The following is a 20,800-nucleotide window of genomic DNA, read 5'->3' on the forward strand; positions in this document are numbered from 1 at the left end:
AGTCTGCTTATTTCTTAAGATCTGTAATCTATAATAAGCAAGCGAGTCCACAAAAATTGGGATTTGGTACATAATAGTGGTCAAAAGTGGAACTTAACTTGACTGTTTTTATTTTTATGCTACACTTTAGAAGAAAATATTGCATTTTTTTTGTCAGTTTAGTTACTTTTCAGGTCATAATCTTTCATCTTTTTTCTATTCTGTGAGAACTACTCATCCCAAATGTGTTGATAAACTGAAAGATGATATGTTCTTCCATAGATACAGAAAATTCTCCTCTGTGTTAAGCTAAATAAACTCTGGAATCTGCTTAAAATGCATTGGGTCATGCATTGGTAGTTAAACATTGACTTTCTAGAAATATATGGTTCTGACAGAGCAACGACAGAAACCTACAATTTATTTAACATAATGAACATGATGCAGTGTTGTAGATTAGATAGGACAACTAGTAGTGTATGAAGTACTTCAAATGAGCTCAGCCTTGAACATCTACAGCAGTAAGATACACATAAATGCAGCAGTAAAATGAAAAACATCATATTTAACCGTAAAACTCTGACGGTATATTTTACTACTCAGTGGCTACTTACATACTTTAACTTAAATGCATAATTTTCACTTGTATTGGAGTGTTTTCGCCATGCTAGTAGTACATTACTGCCATCTGTACATATAATTCAGTGCATTTATATAATCCACCATATACTGATTATATTTAGGACATAATGGATACGTAAAATATGAGAACCCTGGATATTCATGTACTTATTTTTCTGCAAAAACTGATACAGGTATTGAAATCTGAAGCCGATCTATAGTGCTTTTTAATTACATTATAATATAAGGTGTTTGTAATATACTACTGTTTGATAAGAGAATGAGCACATGATGCCTTGGCCCTACCTCTGCGTTCTCTTCATAGCCTGCCATCTGATCCCTACCTACATGTATTCGCTGCTGTTTTTGTATTCTGGACTGTGCATCCAGCCTCTCCTTCACTTCTTTTCCACAGACTCTCTTTCTGCATTTTAAAATGATCAGCCTTGAAGTTCCCTTCTTACAATTACTCATAGGGACACACACGTCGAGTTAAAGTTTGGACAAAAAATTGCTTTTTAAACTCTATCTGGCTGAAGCATGCACCTGCATTAAACACTATCCAAAGCTGCTCCTCCATCCTCTCATTTTCTTTTCCCTTAGGTTAATCTGCTTGTTTAATTTACATAAAAAATACAATCACACCGCTCTTAGTCTTCCATATTTTATATATAATTTTCATTGCAATTCAGTCAGAAAGTCATGAGTAGCTCATTTGTTTTTTGTACAGAGTATGTGCGTTTAAAAGCCTCACAGCTGAGTGGGTTTCAGTTGCACAGCAGCTAACAGAAACAAGTAAAATTACCTTAACCTTTCCAGACATTTATTTTCAAATATAATGCTCCATTTGAGCAAAAATAATAGATAATCTCTGACACTGGGAAACAGTTTTATATACATTACAATTGGAAATGTTAGCGCACTGCTGCACTGCACCCTTTCTCCTTTCACTGTCTGCCCATCGTCACCATCACACCATCAGCTAGTCGTGGACTGAAAAGGTCAGTTAATTTGAGACTCTTTGTTGCATCTGCTGACAAAGCTTGTTCTTGCTTTTGAAAGCTTTTTTCCTGCAACACCTATACTTTTTCTGTCTATCTCAACTCAAACTAGTTTAATCCTCCAACTCTGGAGGTCAGGGACTGAACTTCACCCAATATGTTGCTTTAACAGTCACTTAAAAGACGACACAGAGGGTGGGATAAGGTGCGTGTGCGTGCATGCGTGTGTGTGTGTGTGTGTGTGTGTAAAAAGATTAAAAAACACACAAATACAAAAAAAGACTTTGACTACCCCCATGGATTAAAACCACCAAGAGTATTTGAATTTCCACTGACCTGTTTGAGTCGGCGGTTCTTCTGTAAATGTGACACTGACTGAACAACAAGCTCTGACAGCAAAGAGTTTATGAGCTGATACGTTTTCCCAGCCAACTGTGCCTTGAGACTTTTATGTCTTTAGTGTTTGACGTCCCATAACTCTTACTCTTTTTGTAAAATGCATATTTCAGCTATTTTATTTGGTGTTGTATTACTAAAAGGCATTGTAAAATCCTAAACTATGTGTCGTAGCTCTTCCAAATGTGAAGCAGCAACAGCTCAATACCGTCGTCCTCCAGACTGCTGAGCTTTTTAATTTGGCACATTGACTGAGCTCAACCACCCTGCTGAGAAACTGTCTGTATTTAGGATCTTGGTTTTTCTTTCTCCACCCAAACCTTCAGAGAATAGGTGAAGGTTAGAATAAAGATGTAGCATAATATCTAAAGTACTTTTTGTAGCTTTGCTGTGAAAAGACTGTAATATTGTAGCCAATGAACCCTGCTGAACCCAACCTACTTAGTCTTGAAATCCTGATGACTGGTGAATAATAACCAACCATGAGTAACCCTGGTTCCTTTCCGAGTATTGATATGTACAGCGGGCTATGTGCAGTAACACTGATTGCAGAGACTTTTTTTTTTCTAAAGACATCCAGAAATACAGCATCCTCAGCGTTCCACTGATTAGCCGGTTCACTCCTCATAGACCCCACTAATCACATTCATCATGGATGAGAAGCCTGATCTATTGGAGATTAGATCAGTCAACACTCATCTGTGTTGAATAAGTGATTTCTGCAATGCAGGGGACCTTCCACATGAGAGGATTTGCAATCACTTTGTGGCCAAAAGGATTTCATTTTCATGCATGGAATGGTTTGATATTAACATTTGTCTAACAAAAAACGATCTGAACATATTGCTCCAAGTTATCATTATTCATGCATTAATCTTTATCATTTTTTTAGGTCATAAGTTCTGTGTTTTGAATATGATTTAATTGAATTTTGCTGGATTAAGCTGCAGCATAGGTTCGCTTTGATCATATGATATAGACATTTCGTTTTCTGTTTTAAATGTCAATGTGACCTGGCCCTTATTCTTCTCTGCATCAACATTAAATTCAACCTCAGGCCCATCTTATGATGTACTGCTTTTATGTTCCTTAGTTATTTGCTCAAATTTGCATGCTATATCATCATTCAAGCTTACAATACCTATAGGTTTTAGAGGCCTTTAAGAAGGTGGTTTTTGGAGTTTTCCTCAAAAGGTGCTTAATTTTTGTGAATATTTGTCAGCTTTTGTTTGTATGGGTATTGTGTTTTATTCAAATGTAGAATATATTCTTCATTTTAATATGTATGTATGTTTTTATATTTTGATTTGCCTGCTAGGTACGCCAAAATACTATTAAAGCTAAGGCTTTTTTTTATGCTATAGCTGATGGAAACAATGCTGTTAAAATGTAATTGACAGAGAAGTGAATCAGTTGAAGCTTCAAATGCGTAACTACTCATTTTCCTGTCTTTTCAATCATAACTGCATTCAATTTTCTTTTATTCAATATCCATACAAACATAAATATTTCTTTTTGAGAACAAAACAGGACATCAGAGCCTCCCTTTTCAGGTCTGCCAAAATGATTTTCTGCAATGTTTGAATCAAAGCAGCGTGAGCTTGCCATTGGACATACTATTACTTTTCAGACGGCATAATTCATACGGAAAATGTATTCTCAGTGGTTTTTAAGCAGCTGAGTGATCTCCCTAGTGTCAGTATTTCAGCTTTATCAATTCAGCCCGATCTTAATATTTTAAAATTATTTTAACTGTTTTTTTGGTGGTTTTTTGGGGGGTTTTTTGGCTCATACAATGATTCTGTTTCTTCTCATTTGTCTGCTCTCCTTTTCTTTTTCACAGATCTCCCCCCTCCGGCCACCAGAGACCGCCCTCCAGGGTGTAAGACTGTGTTTGTAGGTGGTCTGCCAGAGAACGCGACAGAGCAGCTCATCATGGAGGTCTTCGGACAGTGTGGCGACATCACCGCTATTCGCAAAAGCAAGAAAAACTTCTGCCACATCCGATTCGCCGAGGAATTCACTGTAGACAAGGCACTCTTCTTGTCTGGTAGGCTTTTGCGATTTGTTTGTCGTTAAGTTTTTAGTTAAGGATTAGAGAAAGTTGGTCCACACAATAAAGCTGGGCACAGCCTGTTAAAAAGCACAAGAAGAAGAAGAGGAGGTGGTCTGTTCTGAGCTACTGCAACATGGAAATGCATATATAAACAACCCACACTGAAGTAACAAAAACACAACCATCCCTATTTTCCAGTAAATATACACTAATTATTTCTATTGTTTTGTTTATTAATCTTTATTTAACTAGGAAAAAAATTACCGTACTTTCCCGTCTATAAGCCACTACTTTTTCCCACACACTGTGAACCTGCGGCTCTAAAATAATGCGGCTAATTTATGTTTTCTGAGCTAACGATCGATCCAGCTGACAAAGAAGGAAATAGAGCTGCTGTACGTAAGCTTGGCATCAGTGAAGCGATGGTGAGACGTTGGAGACTGGGTGAGTGCGGCTTGTGGTCAGATGCGGCTTATAGTCCGGAAAGTATGGTACGTTTGAGGTTAAAAATTGCTTTTGCTAGAATGTCCTGGCCAAGACAGATCTTACAGAAAATAGAAATTTCATCCATACATCCGCACTAATAACATACATAAAAGACAAGTAAACACCATACATAAAATACCATAATAAAAACATACATGTAATATAAACGTGACTCTAAGTATAACATTTATGTCGTGCGATTAGATCCTCCCTTGGATTCCCTCCACTTTCTGATCCACTGAAAGTTTCAAAGTGCTCATGGGTAATGATTATTTTAGTGAATTTATTGTAGATGAATCGCCAGTAAGATAGATTTAATGCACAGCAAGAATACAGTGGCAGAAAAGTATATACATCCTTTGAAATGTCCAGTCTTTCTACATGAATTGGCCATAAAATGTGACCTGATCTGTAGACACACACTATGTTCTTAACCTAATACCACACAAACAGTTTTAACAACATTGTATTTCGCTGTTCCTGTGACTTGCAGATGATGCAGATCAGATCTCATTTTATGACCAATTCATGTAGAAAACTATGAATTTTCAAAGGGTTCGCCCAGTTTTTACCCCTTAGCTAACTTCTGGCCGAAGGGGTATTGTAATTGTTTTGTCGTCCATCCGTCTGTCCATTCAATGACATAATTACATTATCTGAAGAATGCATTGAGATATCTGCACCAAATTTACACTGTGGATGAATTCCCCCCCCCCCCTTTGTTTAATGAATAAAGAAATAACGTCAACAACAACAACAGCAACAATCCTGGCAGAAAAATACAAATCCACACATGCAGAAAACACATACCCAAAAGTAATTACCATAAAATTGAGGGTTTTGTAAATAAGTAGAAATAGTAAATAATACAACTAAATAAATGAAATAAAATAAAATAAAAATGACAGTACTGTGGATGCATCTTGGCATGGAGCAGAAGCCTATTGAACATAGGTGACCTTGACCCATTTTTCCAAAGTCAAATGGCCTTGTACCTTATACAGTTATAATATCTGAGTACTTTCAAATATAAATATGTATGTAATAAGTTTTGCACAAAGACAATCTAATCTAAATTATAGGGCAGTAACTTTCAATAGAACCTTACACTATACTTGGTGGAGGGGTATTAAAAGTGCACATCACGTTTTGTTTCTTGCTACTGCAGGTGGAGTTTTGTGTTACTAAAGTCACGTAGGGCACTAACAGTGATATAGTTTCTCTACAGCCTGATAGAGGCTCAGATAACCAAAAAATGAAAAGACCACTGAGTTAAAAAAGCATTTGTTTGTGACACCACCTGATGGTTCATCTTATCCTTATTTTTACTGCAGCTACTGGAGTTCAGATCTATTACATCTCTCAGTACAAACTGCTGACTATATGTTCCGACTTTAAAATCTCTTATTTAAAGCGCAACTTTCAAAATGCTCCAGTTACTGGATTTCAGAACATCTTTTTCTTCTTTACATGATTAAAGTTTTTCTTTTGATTTTGTCTTTAATACTTTGCAACTGTAATAGTTCTATATTTCTGTGTTTCTGTTAGTGCAACAATGCCTGTGTTGTGCTAAAAATAGCGAACTAGCTGCGATATCTCAGTACAATTGGCACATTTAGAATGCTATTTTTGAGTTATAATTATCACGTGACAGTGACATTTAACTAATTTAATGTACGTGTTAGTTTTCCTCAGAGATGTCATAGCAACTAAAGAGTTTCTTTTTCACAATCTGTTTTTTTTAGGTTGTATTTTTTTTCTTTTTTTTTGTTATTCAGTCTGTGTTTTCAGTTATTCAACAAGGCACACTGTGGGAGATGACTTTTTCTTTTCCAACATTTAAAAATACATAAGTGCAACAAACAGGAATATAGCGAGCCTATACTGACTAATATAATTAATGCAAGGAATTAACACTCAACAAGCTACCATAAATTATAAACAAATATATAGATAAAATAAGATAAGACTTTATTGGTCCCACGGTGGAGAAATTCAGTGTCTCAGCTGCCATTGAAATGCAGAATGACAGTAAAGTACTAAAATATGAAAAATAAAAATAGAAAATATCCATAGAAAATAGTAATAAAAAGGATGTACACATACAGATATTTGCAGACCAAATGAAAAATGAAAAAACACATATAAACTATGCCACTCCTGTTGTTTTCCCGGTATTATTAAGCGTATTTACTTCATCTACTATTCAACTGCTGTTGTGTTCGACTGAATTCAAGACGTCGATCCAGTGATTTTTTTTTGCTGTTTTTCTTACAGCGAGGTATGGAGTTGAAGTTCATATATTAGCCATATGACAGAGCTGTGTAGTTTTCCAATAAATAATGTCCCGCCCACACACATAAACACACACACTGTGCAAACACAGTACCCAGCAATGACACGCACACACACACACACACACACTCCAGTAGCATCGGCACACCGAGGTCTCGTCGTATGAAATATTGAAGCAGTGGTAGATTGGGAGCCTCAAGCTGAAAGAGCAGACTGAAGTAGAAACCCCCCGAACTCCTACTCATTTCTTTTCCTGTTTGCTCTGGCATGCACTCCCCCTTCCCTCCTCCCCTTTCCTTATCCCACTCACCCCCCCCCCCCCCACACACACACACACACACACACACACACTCCTTTTCCAATGATGAGAGGGAGCGTATTGAATCACACCGGGCATCATTACAGTGTCCACCCCAGAACACATACTCAAATCACATGTGTACCCAAGCACCCACTGAACGCTCTCTGATCATTTCAACCAATTAAATCATAAAATGGGCATGATTTCACTTCAGATCCACAACCAGCCATTAGTGAAAATTGAGTAAAGAGGAGAGAGTGAGGATAAGAGGGAAATAGTGTACAGAAGAGGGGGTAATGAGGTATATTGTGGTCTTTCAGTGCCACTAGAGAAGTAATTGGCTTTTCTAAGTCTCTCCAGTGTATCGATAGGAGGATGCAGTGTTTCTGTACACCTAAAAAAAAAATTCCTACAGCCGTGGTATATGTTTTCAAATGATGGTTCCCAGCTGTAGAAAAGGTAACGGCAAATGAGTAAACCCCCCGAGGAAGAGCTTGTCCAGTGGTTTGTCTAGTGGTCTAAATATGATTTGTGGGAAGAGACTTACCACTGTCCCAGAGCAGAACTGAACATACTGTACGATTAAAGCCTGGTTTCACACTCATTTATCCCTGTCTTGTATTCAGTTCAATCAAATTCACGACTCCGGGAATATATTACATTTGGGGTAAAATGATTCACAGAGTATTTAATTCAACTTTTCATTTTTCTTTCTAGTCGTTTTAAAAGAATAGACTTCTAAAAAAGAAGAAAAAAAAAAAACAGCCGTGGTTATCAGTCTGCAAAACCACTGGGAAATGTGAATAATTTAAGAATCGGACCATCAGATGTGGACGGCACATGTGAAGTTGGCAGCTGTCAAGAATTAGAAGCAGTCATGCATTACAGCGGAGCAGCAACGGAGGATGCAGATCATGCAAGTGTGACGTCCTCAGACTGCATCTAGCCATGGACTTTATGTCACCTTTTCCACACTCTCTCTTCGTATCTTTACTCTATCTTTTTCGTCATCAAATATAGAATAAAAAGCAGAGTAGTACAAAAAAAAAAACTTAACAGGACTTTTACCCACCTGCAGAAACACTGAGAATTTGTCAGAGCAGACAGATTAGCTCATTTTAATTGAGAACTTCCCCGCTGCCCCATCTGCTTCTCCTCATCATTTTAAAACTATTTTTCCCCCATCGTCCTTTCTGCTCACATCTGCTTGTATTTCCATTTTTATTTCCTCCGCTCATTGTCTGTCAAGGTTACCGTATCCGTTTGGGCTCCAGCACCGACAAGAAAGACACCGGCCGACTCCATGTGGACTTCGCCCAGGCCAGAGATGACCTCTACGAGTGGGAGTGTCGCCAGCGCATGTTGGCCAGAGAGGAGCGGCACCGGCGCAAGATGGAGGAGGATCGCCTCCGGCCGCCCTCCCCTCCTCCCATCGTCCACTACTCGGAGCATGAGTGCAGCCAACTGGGCGATAAAATCAAAGGTTGGTGTGGTGTTAAACTTAATCAGTAGAGTTGAAAACAGTAACCCTTTACCCCTGACAACTGTTTTAACCCATGAACTATTTTTACCACAACTTCTAAAAGATTTTTTTGTCTTTCCCAAGTGATTTATCACCATTTATTATAATATTATCCTCTGCGTTTTCATTTTTCAGTGAAAATCAGGTGTTTTCATATATTTAATTTATTGGTCATGTAAATGTTCATAAAACATCAGAGTAAATTCAAAGGTTATTAGATAAAATCAGAAGGAAAGGAAGAAAATCTGACTTTTTAACAAAGTATATCATTAACTGAACATAAAACAAGTGTCTCAGACCAGTTTGTCATTTGTCAAACTCCTTGGGTTTCACTGGTGAATCAACGTAGTAGAAGATGACGGTGTTTTCATGTTGACTATGAGCCTCTAAACATCCAAATGGGTCGCATTTGATGACCATGAAAAGATGACAAACTGAATTTTTCTTGACTTGTTTTATGTTTTGATAGGATTAGTGGATCAACAGGTATTAAACATTTTAGATCAGGAGATGCTTTTGGTCAACGGTGGATACTAATAATGATTTTTTTTTAAGTGATAAGTGATTCTTGAGCAAAAACACTTGTTTGCTTTTTAGATTCTTAGGATTAAAAATGAACTGCTTGTAGCTTTGATCACACCACACATTCGCTGTGGCATCACTTATCCAATGTCACATCATTTATCTAATTTTTAAGGTAAATAACGTTGATGAACGTAGACCTGATCAACTGAAACAACCCCAGATCATAACACTGCCCCCACAGGCTTATACTGTAGGCACTAAGCATGATGGGCAATCACTTCTCTCTTCTTATCCTGATGTACCCATCACTCTGGAACAGGATCGATGTGGACTCAGCAAACCACATGACCTTTTTCCATTGAGTTCCATCAGTCTTTATGCTCTTTAGAAATGAGAAACTCTTCACTGCATCAGTTGTTGCAGCTGAAACATATGAATCACTACGGTATTTATCCAATGGAAGGCTCTTACCTGTTTGTGGAGTTAAATCCAGGTGGTGACTGTAATATATCTGAGCATTTCTCACTATGTTTATGATAATATACACCAAAGGAACCCAGCTTTAATGGTAGACGCATACATTTAATGAACCTCAACATTAATTTTAATAAATGTAAATGAGAATGCACAAGTGAAAGAGTAGTTGCACCCACTCTTGACATTTTTGTTATTCATGCAAACCTCAGACTAACAAGGAAGGGAATAAGAGAGAAGAGTTGTTTGTGTGTCTGTGCTTGCCCTCGTGTGTGTGTGTGTGTGTGTGTGTGTGTGTGTGCTTGGAGAGGACAGCCAGTGAAGCACATTATAGATATGGCACTAAACTGCAGCTGGTAAGACTGACAATGCAGTTCTCTAATGTCCAACAAATTCAGGGAATTTGTTTTCAAAGGATGTTACACAAAGGCGGTTAAGCACGTTGTATCGTTTTACTCTCCCTCAGCACATGCTCCTCTCTCTTATCTTGTCCTTTCTCTTCTCAGTACTCTCTGTTCTCCTCTGCTCATCCTTTCCATGTTCTTTTTTCTACTCTCCTTTCTCCTCTTCTCAGCTTTCTCTAGAGTTTCTGGCTGAATAAACTTGTTTCACTAATGAGCAATGACACTTCCGAGCCTCAGTCACAGCCGATACTAAAATGGCTGTGACTTTATGCATGTGTCTTTTCCTGTTCTCTCTTTCCTGGCCTGGATGTAAAGAATTGGGTTTTGGTTTCTGATCACTGTGGGCCACACATTCTGGCTTCTTAGTCTTTCCTGAATCTTCCTTTCTGTATATTTAGTAATACAGTCATTTTTGCCTTATTGTCGTCAGGCGGCGTTGGCGTCTGTCATCCGTTACAAACATTTCAATCGTCTTCTTCTCCCAAACTCCAGTTCTGATTGACTTCAAACTTGGTATACAGCTTTTTTATGATGATGTCAACACAAGGTATTGAAATTATTTCGATCTGGATCTGATTCTGGATTTGGTGCCACTTTGAAAATGTTTCCCCATTATAACAGATACAGGGTGGGGAAGCAAAATTTACAATCTTTTGAGGCAGGGATTGAAAGACAGTGTATGACCAATTAGTTTATTGAAAGTCATGAGAATTTATTTGCCACAAGAAAATTTACGTAATAGAAAATGTTTTTATTCATGTGTCCTCCTCCTTTCTCAATAACTGCCTTCACATGCTTCCTGGAACTTGCGCAAGTGTTCCTCAAATATTTGGGTGACAACTTCTCCCATTCTTCTTTAATAGTATCTTCCAGACTTTCTCGTAATAGTTTTGCTCATAGTCATTCTCTTCTTTCCATTATAAACAGTCTTTATGGACACTCCAACTATTTTTGAAATCTCCTTTGGTGTGACGAGTGCATTCAGCAAATCACACACTCTTTGACGTTTGCTTTCCTGATTACTCATATGGGCAAAAGTTTCTGAAAAGGTATGGATAATAGTGTTAGGTATGATTATGACATCAATATATGTTTGATTTCAAAACAATTGACATAGTGCCTGCTGAGAAAAAACAACTAAATGTTCATTGTAAATTTTGCTTCCCCACCCTGTAGGAAGTGGATTGATCCAATAAATCAATAAGTATCAGTGATGTCAAGTTGGAATTTGAATCATTTACACATCTGATTGGAATAGGACCAAAATATGGACTATTTCTGTAATATAATAAATACACATAACTGGCTGACAGTAAATGGCATCTGGATACATTTCCCAAAGCTTTTCATTTGGCCGGTAAGCTACAGGGTCATTGGTCCTATTTTTATTCAATAACCCAGCTGTCTCTTTGTTGCTCTGTCCTTGTTCTCCATAATTTCCTGAAGGTTCGTTTTTCATCTTTTTCCGTGTCACTATTCTTTTACTTCTTTTCTCTAAAAATAAGACAACTGTGTCTTGCATCTGTGTGTATTTGAAGTGATCTGAAACTTCCTTTACATCATTGTAAATGACTGTGACATACTCTAGGATTCTTTTGTGGTTATAGATTACTGGCTTGTCTCATATGAATGACTGAAATTTTCATTTTCTCTAGGTTTTTTTTTTATCCTTTTTGGCTTATTTCTTTCAACTCCTGAAGTGTCTCTGCGGGAAACGTATTATTGCCTCTTTTCTATACCAAACCTGACTCTTTTCTCTCTGTATCTTCTCACCCCTTGACCAGACGACGGAAAATTTGCCGAAGCGGTGCGTGTGCTCTTGACCTGGCTGGAGCGAGGTGAAGTCAATCGCAGGAATGCCAACAACTTTTACTCCATGATCCAGTCCTCCAACAGCCACATCCGACGGCTGATGAGCGAGAAGTCTCAGCATGAGAAGGAGATGGAGGAGGCCAAAGAAAAATTCAAGACCGCCCTGGCTGGCATACTGGCTCAATGTGAGTCTTTTGTTCTCAGTTGTACACATTACAGATCGGAGTACCAATCTGTACTGTAGATACTCTTCTAAAATTCAGGAAGACACAGGAAGACTAACAAATTTAAAGTTTACACACTTTAACACACGCTGGATGAGTCCAGTCCTTTCCAGTATCTGGTTCAGTGTAAGTTTTCCTATCACAGCATCATATACAGCACAGGCACATTTAATTCAATATACAGCAAAGCATCCAAAGCCTAAGAAGAAGTCCCAGTCTTACTGTTGTGCCTGAAGTACTGAATGCAGCAAAAGAAGTAAGTATGAGTGTTGACTGACGCAGAGTATTGTAAATGCATAAGGAGGATGCAAAGGACTGTGGAGTTTATTAACGGCTAGTTTCTTTTCTGAGATTGATTAAGGTAAGCCTTAAAGGTAAGTCTGAATGTCTTTGCTGAACACTGTTGTTCTTGATGTCACTCCAGGGACATTCAGATCTCCGCTCCTTTTTTTGTTGCTTCAAAATGCAAAAATATCTTTAACAGTAGAGAAGATAGAGTATGTGTAGTGACAGCGGCTTTCATGGATAAAGAGATGAAAATTGTAAGCTGCCCAACTATAATTTCACAAAGCTAAAGCCACGTATGTACAGTAAATGCATGCAAGTTAATTTCAGTTGATGGAAGCCAAAGGGAAAACTCTGTTCCTACCCTCTTATGACAGCTCAGGTTCCGCACCTGCTGGTTAATACCATAGCCTGCAGCATTTTATCTCCAGAAATTCTTCCATATGCATGTTAAATAGAATGTAAACATCCTTGAGCATCAGCTAGAAGTGCTGGTTTTTGTTTTCTTTATTGTTAATGAGATAAATAAGTAAATGCGGAAGATGATGGAAGTTGTATGTGGGTGTGTGTTTTGCATAAGCCACCGAGACAGAGGTAGAACTGCTGCATTATTTCATCCCGTAACACATTTCTATTCATGACTTTGTCTTTGTATTAAAGTTTGTGTAAAATAATTCAGCGACTTGTTTCTAAACACACTGCACAATAGGAGATTGTTGCTGAAAACATAAAAAGAAAATGCTGCTCATGTTTTTATCAATTTGGGATCTAGTCCTATATATATGCCTCCTTTATTCAGCAGTGTGTGTGTTATCTCTCCCTTCCAAACAAATTCAGACCATCTTTTTTTTTTCTTGGTCTTTCTCTTTGGAAAAATACCATCTGAAAGGGTCAGTTCACCCAAGTCTCCAAAAAAAAGTCTCACTTAACCCCCAGCTGTATCTAGCCAAGCAGATAGTTTTCATTTTATGTGCCCAGGTTGTGGGGATATTGGCTTTTCAATCTTCTGCTCCTACACTGATGCAATGGAGAAGCAGAGAATTTAATTTATGGCAGCTCGAAGAACAGAAAAAATACATTTAAAAAAACTCTCTGCCTTCCAAAAACAATGTCCCTTTTATTTTATGTAATCGACAGACCCCAATGAAATCCAAAAATGTTTTCACACACCGGTACTTAGATATAAGCTCCCAGCCACCAAAGTCTATCTGGACCCTTTCTTCTCTGCCTCCACCATCGATCTGCTCCATCAAATTACAGGGTGCTGGGAAGACGCTATTGATCCCTGTATTGTTCTCTCTCTCCAATCTGAGAACACACACATACACACACAGACAATATGTACAGGTACACTTAGCTGGCAGTCCTTATTGACTCCACCCGGTGTGCATTAGGACACACAGACCACCCATATAGATGTCCGAGACCACCCACACGACCGCAGATGCATGGCTAATAGGCCATTTGATACCAGTGTTGACAACTTAGTGATTTTTTTGCTAGCTCCGGTGGTGTTTCAAACTCCTTTCATAACAAGTCTGGCAACTTTTTTCCAACTCCTTGAAAGAGATTGAAGAATGTTTCAGTGAAAGTGTTTCTGGCTCGCTGCTCTGAATATTTTGTAGTAGACGCAGGTGGAGAGCAGCAACCCATTTAGTCGACCAGACAACAGCCAGAGAGATATTGTGAAAGGATAAATTAAACCACCAGTCACTGATTCTCTGGTTTTGTTTTTGTTTTTTGGCAGGAACTCCATCTGCATCTTGGCTTTTGCTCAAAATATAATAAAAATAGTGTTACTAATGATCATTTAAATTCAGATTTTTCACTAAATACTTTCCAGACTCAAACTATTTACAGCATGGGTCACCAACCCTGGTCCTCGAGAGCTACTATCCTGCATGTTTTTGATATGTCCCTCTTCCAACACACCTGATTCAAATGATAAGCCTATCATCAAGCTGTGCAGAAGCCTGATAACGACCCGTCAGGTGTGCTGGAAGAGGGAAACATCTAAAACATGCAGGATAGTAGCTCTCGAGGACCAGGGTTGGTGACCCCTGGTTTACAGTGATCGTAGCCATAGTGTTCAACCACCTAGAAACGCTTCAGTTATAATGAAAAAAGCCAGGAAATGAATTTACACAAGTGGTTATAAGTGAATCCATAATGTACAGCCACTTTACAGTCGACATTTAGCCTGACAGAGGACGATTTTACAGTTTCCATAGTGTTTGTCTACATAGGAAATGTCACACTGAGGCAACTGGAGTTTGCAATCGCACTACGTTCTTGTCGCATCCTTTCAACCTTAACTACAAGCAGCTGAGTCATTTCAAAACATTGTGGACAAATTAGAATAGAATAGAACGGATCTTTAATGTCGCTATCATAGGATCAATGAAAATCAGTTTAGCAGCTCTGGTCTATTTAGCAGCAAAAGCACTTCTTCTTCCGTTCTCGTGATCTCATGAAATGTAATCAGTCAGGGCACAAGTACTGTTGCAGTTGAAAGTTTGCACAAACCAAGAACGCATGGAATACCCGGATGTTGCTCTTGTCTGCTAGCTTAAACCAAAGATGCACTGGTTGGCTGGCAAATATCCCAAGATGCACTTCATGCTACTCTCGAATGCAGCGGCGGCTTCTGTGATAACTTAATTCAGAAATGTTTAATAGACTAGACGACCGTAATGAGATGATGTGATACAATGTCGTAACACGTGCCAGAGGCAGAATAGCGAGAAATACATCTTTGTTATCATATAGGATTTAACGAAATTTGTTCCAGTTTTGAAAAAAGTACAAAATTTATAAAAAATATAAGCAACATATAATTAGTAGAACAAATGTATTGATATCTAATTTAGTGACATATTGTGGTGATTTGAGGGAAATGCGTTAGGGAGCTGATGACAGAAATGCAGCAGAGACAGAGAAGAAAGTTCACAAGTACACAGCCGTTCCAATTACAGACAGACCTGCATTCTTAGGAAGTCCGTTCTCTGGGACCGTTCTAACAAGACTGTACTCTGCAAAAATAGTATTGAGAAACAGCCTTAGTGCAAAAAGGACTGTATAAAAATATCATATGAAATACTAAAGAAAAATGTAGGCACGTGCAAAAGCTCCAGAATAAAATATTAAATACCCATATGCTACTAAAGTACTACTGAAATATACAAAAGCTAACTCTATGATGAGAGATATGTACAGTGAATAAGGATATATACAGACAATATAGGATATGATATAAGGTAAGATTAAATTCAAAGTCCTACAGTGATGTGATTTGACCCAGACAGATGGTATCACTACAAGCAGTTTGCACTGAATGTATTTTTTGATGATTTCACAACTATCCAAATTAGCATTCGATGTAATCTAGTGACATTTCAGCCAAACTCCAGCCACTACATTCAAAATAGTGGACACCTCTCATGGATCCGCTGCAGCACTGATAGAATATTCGAACATTTTACATATATATACTTAGTGCCATTGAAAACGCATGGTTCAAACATGTGGTCTAATTTCCAGAAAATGATTTGCTCAGGTGCCTATTTTGTATATGTTGCTCGCAAGATGAGTGACACAGTTAACAGCTGTATTTTTTTTCATTCCTGACGCTTGCAACATTGGCGTTTGGACTAACCCTTAATGTCAGACATTGAGTCGAATCTCTTGTACAGAGTCTTGACTGGTAACTTTAGGTGTGGTCAGTAGCCGATATAAAGACGGCAAAGAAAACGCCCAAATGATTTTTCCAGCTCAAAATGCCACGACTTTCGATACAACAGAGAGAACGTGCCATTGGCATGTTACGAGCTGGTGAAGTCGCTCACCGTCTGCACTGTCATTGCAATACAATCAATAGTTTGAGTGCCAGATCAGATCCCTCCGGACAGGATCATGAGACTTAGTTCCATGCGTCATCGCTGCACTGCTTGTTTGGAATCCAGAGGTGGACACACCCAATAGTGAATGATGACACTTTGAATTTCTGAGTACCTGTATTCAGTGACTGAATAAACATGTTAAGTTGATCACAATTTTTCCACAGTTCATTCTCTAATGACCAATGCTTCCCTTTTTAATAAGAAGGTAACCCCAAACCAGTTAATTTAATATATCTCCAAATATACATATTATTCTGACAAATGCATTTTTAATGGCACTAAGCATGGAATCTATGTAGTTGAGGTCGTGGCTTTTTAATCGTGTCATCTTAGACACTGTTCCTTCTAAACTTGCTGATCTTAACTTCATATACATTTCCTTCTCTGTCAGTGTGCAGCAGGACTTAAACTTTACTGTACAGGGCTTCATTTGTACTGCTCTTTCATTAAAATCTGACAAATTCTCCAAAAGGGAAAGTAAACAAGAAACACTGTGCGACTTCAACACAGTATCCTTGGGCAAGGCTCTGAACAGCTCGTCGCTGTAGTGGAGTTGCGCAGTGGTCAACAGCGGCGGTTTTAAAGTAGGTTATTTTTGGCAATTTCCAGTTGCTTAGCAAACTTTGGCTTGTTAGAAAATGCAAAACAAAAACAAAATTAAAAAAAAAAAGCCAGTTGAAGCAGCGGTTCCATGTCTGAGAGTGATGAGGGACTGTTCTGAATATTTTTTTTTCACTTATTTATTTATTTAAATATGTTGAAAGTGAGTATGATTAATTAAAGTTTTACTTGTGAGAACTTTGTGACCGGCTATCCTCAAGATGATGCAGTGGTAAGCTGGTAAGTAGAGCACACGCTTGCACACACATACCATTGCATATACTCAACACACTTTCTCACACACACACACACACACACACCTACACACACACGCCCAGTTCTTTACATCCCTAGTTGACTCCACTTTCTCACTCCTCTGCTCCTTCCCACCTGCCCTCTGTCTTCTCTCTCTCTGTCTCTGGATGGTCTCTGGTCCTTCCCTGCATCCTGCCACAGTTGAACAGATTGTGTCTGTATTCCAAGCTGCTTCCAAACAAAAGGCATGGGACCATTTCTCCAAAGCTCAGCGCAAGAACCTGGACATGTGGCGCAAACAAGCAGAGGTTAGTACACTTTGATTCTATTCCTAATGTTCACCTGATTCTTGGAAATTTAGACTCTATTCCGTTTTGTTCTACACCTGCCTTCGCTCTTGCTTGTTGTAAAAGTCCTACATTTTTCAGTACGTAGTTTGAAAATACCCAAATGAAATTAAAGGTGAAATTGGAGGTGAACAGAGCAGACTCCTTGGTACAGTAAGTACGCTGAATGAAGTCAGACTGCAGTGCAGGTGCCTGCTCATTCCACTCACACAGGCCCAGCTTTAAGCCCCTACCTCCTCCTCTCCTTGTACCACTACCCTCCTCTGTGAAGAGAGCTGCTGGGTGAGTTTTCCATCTTTAGGGGTATCCAGTACACAGGTAAATCTATTCATGTTTTTACTCTGCAGCAACAAGTCAGATGGATAGTATAGGGAGAACATCTTGAACAGTGATTTCAAGTCTGGACTGAAACTGCATTTTTCCATCCAGTTTCGGCTCACCGGTTTCTCTCGCTGCCAAACGGAGCATGAATGAATTAATTTAATTAGCATGATGATAGGTTGTATGTAATAGAGGGCTGTGGAGTGTTGTGCAGTCCTGGGTCTAATGGATCATATATGATCTTTTCTGATTGGTAAGTGTCTTTAAATCTCTGTACGAAAGACAACTGATTTTAGCTGCAATTTTAGATACACACACAAACACATACACACACACATACAGCTCTCAACTTCTGTACTTTGAAAAACTTCTTTTTAAAGGTAGGTGTTCCAAAGCAAGAAAAAATGTTGCTCTAATGTTCATATTTCATGTTAAAATAATCAAATAAACAGTCTTCATTCGTCTGTAACAGCAGGTGGTTACACAAAGGCAGTGTGCTTTTAATAGCCCTTGTGGAGGTCGAGTAACACACATTAAACTTGGAAGCAGGGTGATGCATGTTCATACGCAAATGCTTGGTCGTGTGACGTCCGTTAAGGCGCACATGTATTGTTCTTCTTCACTCAGACCTTGAGGATCTCTCAGGGATCTCTTCATTTGAGACTATTTCTCTCCTACATTTAGCATTGCATATTAAGAACTATTATCCGGCTCCCAGAGTATTTTCATGGGGCTCTTGAGAGCAATTTTTGTCCATTCCTCTTCAGATTCCTTTTTACAGAGTGGCTGCATACACACCGTTTTACTCCAGGGAGTAGAGCATGAACGCACAGTAGATGGAAGTGAAAAGAGCCGCTGTGGATGTCCTCATTTATAAAACATTGTCATGGAAAAATACTTAAAATGAACTCCTCGTTAAAACCTCGTTTGTCGTTTTTCCCCTTTCAGCTATTTACCACTTTGTTGTTACTGATAATTGACACGTCATCATTCACACACGCACGTTTATATACATGCCACAAGCTTTCGTTGGTACCAGTGGAGCTCACGTATGTTGTAAAATGTTTATATCTTGTCTCCTAGGATTTAGTTTTTCGTAGATCATGGGCAGTTCTGTCAAAACAAGACCAAAAAATGTTACTTACAAACAAGGTTGCACATGCTGTTAAAAGTTCAAATATGCTTTACCCTGATTTAATGATCGAATTTTAATCGATTGTAACCATTTGTAGCTATATTTACATGGAATTTGAAGCTCTGCCGTGCCGCTAGGAGACAGAGTGTCTCCCAAACAACAAGCCATCGATTTGTTTTGACTAACCTGCAGAGGAGGACAGAGTAGCCAGAAACTGCACTCATGTAAAACTGATGTTACTTTATGATACTTGTGACTCAAGTAGGAGTAGCTGCAAAAGTAATTATCTGAACGTATCTATTGAAGAGATTACTTGAGTGACAAACATGTAATGCAGTCCGAATCAGCTTTTCCCAAATGTTTTCAGGCAAAATCCAAAAGAGCAGTTTGGCATCTCCCTCAGACCCAAATATAAAAAGAAACATCATTATGGACTGTTTCAACATCTACATCTGTTCTGCCATCCCAACACTGCACAGTACATCTGAGATAAACACATCAGTAAAGTAAAATACTCACTGTAACTGTAGCTCTGTTCGTCTGTTTGACACAGTATTCACATCCTTTAGTGCAGGAAAAAATAAGTTCTGAATGTTTCATAAAATGCAGTTTAAAGTATCAAAAGTTAAAGTGGGGCCTACACATTTGATAGAATGGCTGTTTCATAATTATTATAGAACATTATATTAGCAAATTATCACTAACAAATGCATATTATAGTATTTTAATACTATCATTTGTCATTAAATTACTGCACATGACTGACTAGATTAGTACTCTGTTGCCCATAAGGTTGGAATAATATTGTTTTCACACATGCCTCTTTATATTCCTATTTATACACATCAGTCATCACCTTTCACCAGGAGAGATAATTACATACCGAGTCCCAGTTACACTTTATCTACCAAGAATAAATCTTATTGACAGTCATTTCACGAGAACTTTATGGGCAACAGTGTAGTTTCAACATTTATGTGTGAGTTAAATGGTTGAAATGTAAGGGATTCAAAGTATAACGCAGCATAAAATGGAAATACTTTGGAAGTACAGGGTGGGGAAGCAAAATTTACAATCTTTTGAGGCAGGGATTGAAAGACAGTGTATGACCAATTAGTTTATTGAAAGTCATGAGAATTTATTTGCCACAAGAAAATTTACGTAATAGAAAATGTTTTTATTCTATGTGTCCTCCTTCTTTCTCAATAACTGCCTTCACACGCTTCCTGAAACTTGCGCAAGTGTTCCTCAAATATTCGGGTGACAACTTCTCCCATTCTTCTTTAATAGTATCTTCCAGACTTTCTCGTAATAGTTTTGCTCATAGTCATTCTCTTCTTTACATTATAAACAGTCTTTATGGACACTCCAACTATTTTTGAAATCTCCTTTGGTGTGACGAGTGCATTCAGCAAATCACACACTCTTTGACGTTTGCTTTCCTGATTACTCATATGGGCAAAAGTTTCTGAAAAGGTATGGATAATAGTGTTAGGTATGATTATGACATCAATATATGTTTGGTTTCAAAACAATTGACGTAGTGCCTGCTGAGAAAAAAACAACTAAATGTTCATTGTAAATTTTGCTTCCCCACCCTGTACATATATGTCTAATTTGTTCAGCTGTAAAAATATTAAGTTGTTCATTCTACCACTGCAACCAGGAAAATGTTTACTTGTAATTGGACTTTGTTTTGTCAGTATCAGTATCTCAGCATATTTCACTTCATAAACATTCTTTAAATAAGTTAATTAGAAGTGTCCTGCAGTAAAACCATACAATATTATCTAAAACTATTGCTTGGGTAAAGATAATGGAGTAAACGAAGCATGTTACAACTCATCTCTGATAACCTGTTA

The 20,800-nt window shown here is 38.2% G+C and overlaps 1 protein-coding gene across 4 annotated transcripts in view; it reads left to right on the top strand.

Moving 5' to 3' along the window:
- Positions 1–20,800, top strand: part of enox2 (ecto-NOX disulfide-thiol exchanger 2) — a 230,979-nt gene that overhangs the window by 179,974 nt on the left and 30,205 nt on the right. For all 4 annotated transcript variants that reach the window (XM_030145753.1, XM_030145754.1, XM_030145756.1 and 1 more), the window contains 4 exons: positions 3,841–4,047; positions 8,385–8,618; positions 11,845–12,057; positions 17,337–17,443. In XM_030145753.1, the coding sequence (XP_030001613.1) occupies positions 3,841–4,047; positions 8,385–8,618; positions 11,845–12,057; positions 17,337–17,443 (761 nt within the window). The remainder of the gene's footprint in view (positions 1–3,840; positions 4,048–8,384; positions 8,619–11,844; positions 12,058–17,336; positions 17,444–20,800) is intronic.

This window comes from Sphaeramia orbicularis, chromosome 10 (genome assembly GCF_902148855.1).
Source record: "Sphaeramia orbicularis chromosome 10, fSphaOr1.1, whole genome shotgun sequence".
NCBI lineage: Eukaryota > Metazoa > Chordata > Actinopteri > Kurtiformes > Apogonidae > Sphaeramia > Sphaeramia orbicularis.